Source organism: Sminthopsis crassicaudata, chromosome 1, assembly GCF_048593235.1.
Source record: "Sminthopsis crassicaudata isolate SCR6 chromosome 1, ASM4859323v1, whole genome shotgun sequence".
Lineage (NCBI taxonomy): Eukaryota > Metazoa > Chordata > Mammalia > Dasyuromorphia > Dasyuridae > Sminthopsis > Sminthopsis crassicaudata.
The window spans coordinates 629,436,175-629,444,750 of record NC_133617.1 but is presented as its reverse complement, the minus strand read 5'-3'; the positions used below and the strand labels follow the sequence as shown (position 1 = coordinate 629,444,750).

Genomic DNA, 8,576 nt, shown 5'->3' with positions numbered 1-8,576 from the left:
GATATAAGAGACAGAAGCATTAGTACTCATGTCTCTGGAAGGAAAATGTGTCCAGAAAGTAGGAGTTGCTAATAATGTCAAGTGCTTCAAAATGAAAGTATAGGCTTTTAAAAAATAAATATATAAATAAATAAAAGGCCACTGGATCTGACACTAGAAGTCAACACTGTCAACTTCTGAAATAGGCTTTTCTGTCATGTCATAGGAACTGAGGGAAGCAGGGAGAAGAATGAAGGGGGTAAAGAAATGGAGGCATGGAGGAAAAAAACATCTTTTTTTAAAGAAGTATGGTAATGAAAGGAAGAAGAGAGAGCTTAGGATAGCTTAACCACAGAGAAGAGTCAAGGGAAGCCAATGAGGTTGGGGGAGGTTTTTTGGCACAAGCTCTCAGACAAGACAAAAAGAGATTGGGACAGTGCCACAGATGGAGAAGTTGTCTTAGTAAGGACTGAGGCTACCTATTTCTCTGAAATAGGTGACCAAAAAAAAAGGGTGATGCTGAGAAATTTTGAATTGCAGAGAAGGAAAATGAAGGATTTCCATTAGTATATAGCTTTGCTGAAGTATGAAGCAATGTTCTCTGCCATTAAGTGTGGGCCATGGCAACGTGAATAAAAGCTTGAAGTATGAGCAAACACAGTTGCACAATGGAATAAGATTAAGGCAACAAGAGCACAAGAGTAGAGCAGGACTGGCAAGCAGCAATGAAGGCTTTACTGAGGTTATTACCATAAAATTACAGAGGGATAAATCGACTTTTTTCTTTTTTACTTCAGTCAAATGGTAAAGGACAAGAAGGTGGTGGTTGATGAGTTAGAAACATTGTGCACCATGGAATCAAGGCTTGGTACAAAGTGAGAAAAATGGATTGGGAAAACAGAGTAAGACAGATCAAAGGAACGAGCTAAGATTAAGATATCTGGTCTGCGGTACCTCTCTGTTCCACCTTGCCTTTGGGAACTCATTCCTAGCCAAAATCTCAATCTCAGCCACTCAAAAAGCAGTCTTGTACAAATGCCACTTATAGTCCGATTCAGCATTAGGAAAAACAGGGATGGAAAAGAAGGAACAACTTATTAAGTACTGAAAAGGAATATTGACTCAATAAAAACAAAGGATTTCAAATGTAACATAATTCAATTTTAGTTCAATTAAATTTAAATATATTTAAACCCTGATGTACGACACTCCTTAAGCTGAAATGTGAATTATGAAAAACAAAACTAATTCCTATTTCAAAACACCAATGTATCAACAGTATCAGAGCACAGACCAAGAAAAATACCAAAATCATCAGCTCATTAAAATTATTTTACTTAGATTATTAGCAAGTTAATACAAATAAGCAGGGCTTAATTGATATAAAACTATTAAAATGAATTAATTAGCTCAAAATAGAACAATTTAACACATTTTATCTTTTTTACCATCTGAACATTAACTCCAGTGTAGAAAATCCTGATTCAATACTGAATTCTTAACATCACTTTGTTTCTGAAGATGAGACTCTTCTAGATGTTCTTGGGATACTGGGTGACAAATGGGAATCTGGCTGAACTAAATCTGCATAAGAAAGAACACAGATAAGATTAAAAGGCTGTTTTCTTATAACCGAAGTGGCTCCAGATACTTTCTAATGCTGAATATTCCTAGGAACTACATTAATATGTATCATTAAATTGGTTTTTTAGCTCCAGTCTAAAAATTTCAGGGAAACTTCAGATTTTCAACAGATTCCCAATAAAACATTGGTGAGGTTGGTGCAAATCTTCCCAAACTCCTTCTCTAATGAAATTTCAGACAATTATACTTTAATAATAATTTTAATAATATTGAGGCAAAGTATTACTTAATAATAATAAATAATAACTTTAATAATACTGAAGCAAGAAATTTACATCTCACTTAAAATCTTTAACATGAAAAATGTGTACAGTGATCCTAAATTATAACATAGGGCAGGAATCATCAAAATATTTCAGCATTGGTTAAAAAAAAGAAGAGCAAATCAGACTAGAAAAAATAAAGAGTAATTAATATTACCTAAGGAGAGCTACCTATTTAACAATAATTACTGGTAAAACTGGAAAGGAGTTGGGTAAAAATTCAGTTTAGACCAATATTCTATACCATATATCACAAATCAAAATGGATTTATGACCTGAATTTTAAAGGTCATACTATAAAAATCATAAGATAACTATATCAGGTACCATTTCCAGCTATGATCAGAGTTGTTTTTAATAGCAATAAAGAACAGAGTTGAAAAATAATTTTGATTACATAAAATTAAAAAACTTTTGCATAAACAATTGAATACAACTAGGGATAAAGAAAGTAGTCTATTGGGGGAAATAATCTTTGTATCAAATATCTTTGATAAGGATTTGATATCTACATAGCCTTTCTTTTTGTCACTAATTTCCCTATATACCAAGGAAGTTAATGACAAAAAGAAAAGCTACATAAATACAATATTTACAGCAAAACTGTAACAGAAGAAAAAAAAAAACTAAACTAAATATACAAATGCTAAATACTAAATTATTAGAATAGCAAAAATTAATTGTGGCAAATGTAATAAGAAATTATCGTATTATTAAAAACAATGCAATCAATGCACAGAAGGATAGGGAAGACTTTGATAACGTGATATAAATAACGCAGAATCAAGAGAATTATATACAATTATTACCACAATGTAAATAGAACAACAAAACAACTGAAACAAAGCTACAGAAGTATAATGACAGCTTGGTTCCAGAGAAGAAAAATAATAATATACCTCCTTCCTTTCTAGTGGACTATTATGGAGGTGAGGAGCAATGGGTCTGAAACATTGCATATCACTTGTATGACATGTTAATTAGCTGTGCTAACCTTTTATTTTTATTTATTATAATAAAAGGCTTTCTAGACGGGAATATAAGGATTTTAGGAAAAGCACATGATATGAAAACAAAATATAGTAAGAAAAATAAAGAAAATAAAGATGTCCACAATGAATCTACTAGTAATATGGGATCTAGTCCAATAAGCCCAGGGCAAAGTTCAAATCAAGTGAGATATCCTACCTCTTATGTCATGAGGCCAAATATCATTACAATGAGGACAACGTGGTTCAGGCTGAGATTTGAAATACTTTGCAGTGCAAGGTAAATGCATTTTAATTCCACAGGTTTCACAGAACTGGCCCTGAAATGCGAAAGATTGATCATGAAAAGTCTGATTTCTCCATTTTGCTTAAAATTTTAAAGTGGACAGTATATCTTTTCCCTTGGGTGTCCATAATTATTGTTATTCATTCTAGTGATCAAGGATTTTCTTTTGAGAGTTTTAGGACCACTTCAGCTCATTTTGCTATCAGGATTCTATTTGCTAAGCCACAGATTGTATGTCTGGCAATGGATCTATGAGTAAATCCCACAAATTGTGTGTGTTGTCTTGGGAAAGTTCTCCATTTTCACTTCACTAAAACTAATACAACTAGATAATCTATGATGTCCTTTCTTGCTGACCATACTACCACAAATGTTCTTTAAGCACTGTCAGAAATGTACCACATATCTAGAGTTTTATCAGTCTACTAGATTCACTGTCTCATGACATGCAGTTTCATGTACTTTCCAAAATGACTAATAACTTTGAGGGACAGACCTGGCGCAATAATGTTCTATTTATTTGGGGGAAAATAGCATGAGAAATATACTGTACAATATTCTAACAAAAATATCTACAACATTTTGAACTATGAACAAAGTATTATATGCAGGAAATCAGTGCTAGTATAAAGAGAATTTTATTACTAGAAGAATGGGTTTTCCCCCCACCTGCACCTGGCACAAAATAGGGACTTAATCTTTATTGGATAGAATTTGGCCAGAGAGAAGCTAATAGGTTATCTTATGATATCAAAGGTCTGTGCAATTCAAAGCACCCAGTAGAACTACTACAAGTCTATATACAGGTTGGTAATCATGAAGGGGGAAATATTCTCAAAGATCAGTTTAAAAACTTTATAATTATTTACCTGAATGGCAAGGCTGTGGCAGATGTTGCACTTTTTGACATCTTGGTATGTTTCACATATGTACTGATCCAATTCCATGATGCAGCGAGTATGTAAAGTATATTCACCATGTCTCTAAAGAGATAGTGAAAGCCAAACAAGCATTTATTAAAGATTCATGGTAGAAAGATCAGGACTGGGGGGATGGGAGAGAAAGGGGTATTTAAAAAGGAATGTCAATAAATAAGTCCTTGTCCTTGAGACTGAGATATAGTTGCAGAGAAATGAAATATCAAATAATATCCTATCATCAAAAGGCAATACGGCACCATTCCAAACAGTGCCATAACATATTATACATATTCCTTCTATCATTTTATTTATGAAAAAGCAATGTAGGAAGGTTCATGTGAGCTGATACAGAGTGAGTGTACAGAATCAAAACTATTTATACAGTAATGGCAATATTGTAAAGATAATAAACTTTGAAAAACTTAGTAACTGATCAACATACACCAGTTCCAAAAATTTCACGATAAAACATGCTATCTATTTCCAGAGAGAGAAGTGAGGGACTCAAATTCAAGCATGTTTTCTTCTATTTCTTTTTCTTGCTGTTTTTATTTTTTGAGTATACCTACTATGCTAATTGATTTTGCATGATTATATACACTTGTAATGGATTTTTTTTTTTTTTTTTTTTGCCTTCTCAAAGGCAAATTGAATTTCAGGAGAAAAAGCAAGGTAGTATAACAAAAATAAGACTGAATGTAGAGTGGTTTGATCTGGATGTGAGACCTATCTTTGTTTAAGCTATACAAAGGAAGGCCAAGTGCTCTCACCTGTTTTCTTCATCTATAAAAGGGGATATTCAAATGGAAATTCAATTTCACAGTACTATTATGATCAGAAAGCATTTTGTAAATTGTAAATTGACATATATGTATGTGTGTGCATATGTACATATATATATATATATATATATATATATATATATATAATTTACACACAGTTTTGAACACACAGGTTCCCCATAATGATATCTGGATTAACACTTCAAAATGATCATTTACTGATTTCCTATTTTATTCAAGAATCCTATAAATCTCTTCACTTAAGTAAAATCATGTCCAACTAAGGCCAAAAAATTGAAAGCACTAGAGACACTTTGACTTTTGAGATCTTCTGAGCACACAGAATTATAGGACTGGTGAAAACAAAAAATTATCATTGACCTTTTCCCTGAAGAGACAGGGAAAAGCCACATCACTGCCAAAAGACTCATATTGCACACATATTTAGACACTAACCAATGTAGCCCAGTGGAAAAAAAGCTCTAGATCTGCAAAGGAGCATCTGAATTTGGGAAGCCTTGTTACATACTATTTGTGTGAACTTAACCATGAGATACATCTCCTATCTTCCAGCCTCACTTTCTACAGCTCTTCAAAGGGATGATGTCTTATAAATCCTGTGATCCTACAATGGAATTCATACTTCAGAATTCCATGAGCTAAGTGTTCACTGCTTCTGCTCCCAAATATCATAGTTGCCTTGATCAAATAAGGATAGGCTATTGAAATGAGGATTAGTGTATTAAAAAAAAAAAAAAAAAAAAAAAAAAACCTGCATGGGAATAAGAGGCACAGAAGGTCTCAAAGCCTTTTATTTTACAACACAGGATATAAAATGGCAGAGGACCAAGAGAAATCTCAAGAGTTTAAAGTGAGGGGGCCTTGAAGCTTATCTAGATCAGAGCTTCTTAAACTTTTTCCACTCACAACTCCTTTTTGCCCAAGAAATTTTTATATGACCTCAGGTACATAGGTATATGAAATAAATATACAAATCAAACATTTACTGATAATAAATCATAATTTCACGACTCCCACATTCAGATATAAGACCCAAGTGTAAGAAGCTTTGATCTAAATCACATTATTGATTTTGTAAAGGAAGAAACAGTAGAGGGAGAGGCTGTGGCTTATCTAAGATCTCATAACTGGCCAATCAAACTAAGGCTACTTCTGCAATATCCTTTGGTGGGCTTCCTGAAATACAAATAAACAGAGGATGAGGGCCTAAAAAAGATTAGAGAGGGGTTCTGACCATAAAGTAAGAATTTTAATGATCACTTCTTTGTAATTAATTAGTAAAAGCTCCCATTTAAGTAGCACCTTACAAAATACTATCTGCACAACTGCTCTGTAAATTTGGATTGTGTAGAAAGAGACCTTGGAAGTGACTGAATATACTTTATTTTAGATGCAGGGAAAACAAGGTGTCAGCTAAGACAAGAGGCTATCTAAGATCTCACATCTACTGTCAGGGCCAGTGCTGTCACCCAGACTTTCTCCCTTGAAGACATATGTTTGATCCCTACGGTCAAATCTTAGCCTGCTTTGGTTCTTGATGTCTCTGGCCATGTAACTTCATTGGGAAGTATGAGAAAGTTCAGAGTCCTTAGAGATTGCCTAAAGCAACTTGTCTATTTTACAAAGGAGGAAATAGGTCTAGAAACATTTGAGGACAGACCAAAGAAGGTTTGAGAGATAGCAGCACAACTGGGATGGATGTGATTCCAGGAGGAAAAGTTGGAAATGGAAAGAGCCCTGGGTCTTGGTATCAAAGAATCTGAGATCAAACATTTTTCCTTCTATCCCCAAAATGTACTGACCACCTGATATTAAATTTCTTCCCATTTCAGGTTTCTTATGAAACTTATGTTGTTATCTTGATCAATGTGTCAAATAGTAAAAATGTTCATGTCTTAGAGATATTATACTACAGAGTAGGAAAACAATAATTAACAACTATAGAGCATTTTGATGTTTGCAAAGTATTTCACAGAGGGGATCTCACTTGACAGTCAAAACAGCTGTGAGAGGTAATTGCTTAAGTGGCTTGCCCAGGTTCACACAGCTAATAAATGTTTGAGGGAAAATTCAAATTCAGGGCTTCCTGACTCCAAATGACTTATCCAGCTCTGTTAACCTGCTTGTATTAACTGTTCTAAAGTATGAAAGGGATATGATTATCATTAATACTGGAGCTGCACAACTAATATAATGGGGTGTGTGTTTATGTGCACAATCAGAACACAGTGGCCCTGACCTGACCTGCATCTCACAGGTTCTCTGAATTTACCACTGGGGTTTCTCATCATTCTGGAAAGATTTTATTATTACCCTGGAGTACAAGAAACAGAAGAAAAGGGATGGAGAATAATTCTTAATCCATAGAATGGAAAAATAGAGGAAAGAGTTTGGGGGGAGGGAATGTGGAATCTTCAGTTCCTAAATTTATAGACTAGTTCCTAATTCTTACTAGACATTCAAAACAGTACTGGGCAATAAAGTCCTGGACTCAAGAGACTCAAATTCAAATCCTGGTTCTACCACTGGCCACATCCCTGAATAATTCACAGCATCATACAGAATCCTAGGAATGAGGATGGAAGGTCCTAAGTAATCTAATCTGGCTGATCATTTTTTTAGATAAAGGAAGCCAGGGTCTGGAAGGATAAAGAAATCTGTGCAGGGTCACACAAATAGTAGCATTAATCAGCTAAGGGTTTCAGTGATTAGAATGCTGGATCTACAGTCTGGAAGATTAAGTTCCAAAATATTCTGACACTAACTGTGTGATCTTGCTCACATAAAGTCTTCCTCAGTTTCCTCAATTATTAAATGTTGATAAGAACAGCACCTATTTTACAAGGTTGTGAAGAGGTTCAAATGAGATAATAGATGTAATCCACTTAGCACAGCACTTGAACCAAAGCAGGTACCTTTCCCTGCCCTTGAGCAGCAATCTGGGGTCTGAACCTGATTCCAAAATCAGACTTCTTTCAATTCCATATTCCTCTGGGTCTTAGTTTACTTCTCTATGAAAAAAGGAGATCTGAATCGCCCATCTCTGAGATCCCTTCTAAAATTAAGCAATCCTGATACTAGAAAGCACACTAGGTTAAATTTAATTCTTAGGTTAAACATTCTGCAGGCTTGAAATTTTGGGGATTTGCCTGTTTACTCATAAATATTAAATACTGTCTTCATAGTTAGCTCCTCAAAATGCAAACTGCTCAGTGCTTAAAAAAAAAAAAAACACCATAATATTATCTTGTTTTAATCACATGCCCTAAAAATTATCAACCAGCTTCCATGACATCAATGAATTATGTGTGCAGGGCTACTAAGAAGTAAGCTTTCCTTGAAAAAGAGGCTGACAGTGGTATCAGCAGGTCCAGTGTGTAGGCCAGAAACCACATGAGGAAGTACAGCATGCTCACCACACAGAACATGTCATTCTGGCCACATACAACAAAATCGCCAGACACTCACTGGAAGGAAGCTGCTGATAAATGAGGTATCTGTGGTAAGAACCTTGCTTTCTGTGCTCCTGTCTGGGGTTTCTTGAAAATGCTATCATACTGTTACAAAATGCAGAACTTAGAAGTTTTGTGTCAGCACTGAAAGCCCCAAAGGAGCAAGTATCTTTATGTTCAAGCACAATCTGTAGAAAAATCTTTGTCTAGTTTTGCTTTCTTTCCTAAAGTACTAGAGTT

General features: G+C 34.6%; 1 protein-coding gene across 5 annotated transcripts in view; it reads right to left on the bottom strand.

Annotated features, from left to right (window-relative positions):
• Positions 1-1,293: 1,293 nt before the first annotated feature.
• Positions 1,294-8,576, bottom strand: part of NSMCE1 (NSE1 homolog, SMC5-SMC6 complex component) — a 66,737-nt gene continuing 59,454 nt past the window's right edge. For all 5 annotated transcript variants that reach the window (XM_074282791.1, XM_074282789.1, XM_074282788.1 and 2 more), the window contains exons 6-8: positions 4,031-4,144; positions 3,075-3,195; positions 1,294-1,563 (exon numbers count right to left, since the gene is read on the bottom strand). In XM_074282791.1, the coding sequence (XP_074138892.1) occupies positions 1,484-1,563; positions 3,075-3,195; positions 4,031-4,144 (315 nt within the window). In that variant the 3' untranslated portion in view covers positions 1,294-1,483. The remainder of the gene's footprint in view (positions 1,564-3,074; positions 3,196-4,030; positions 4,145-8,576) is intronic.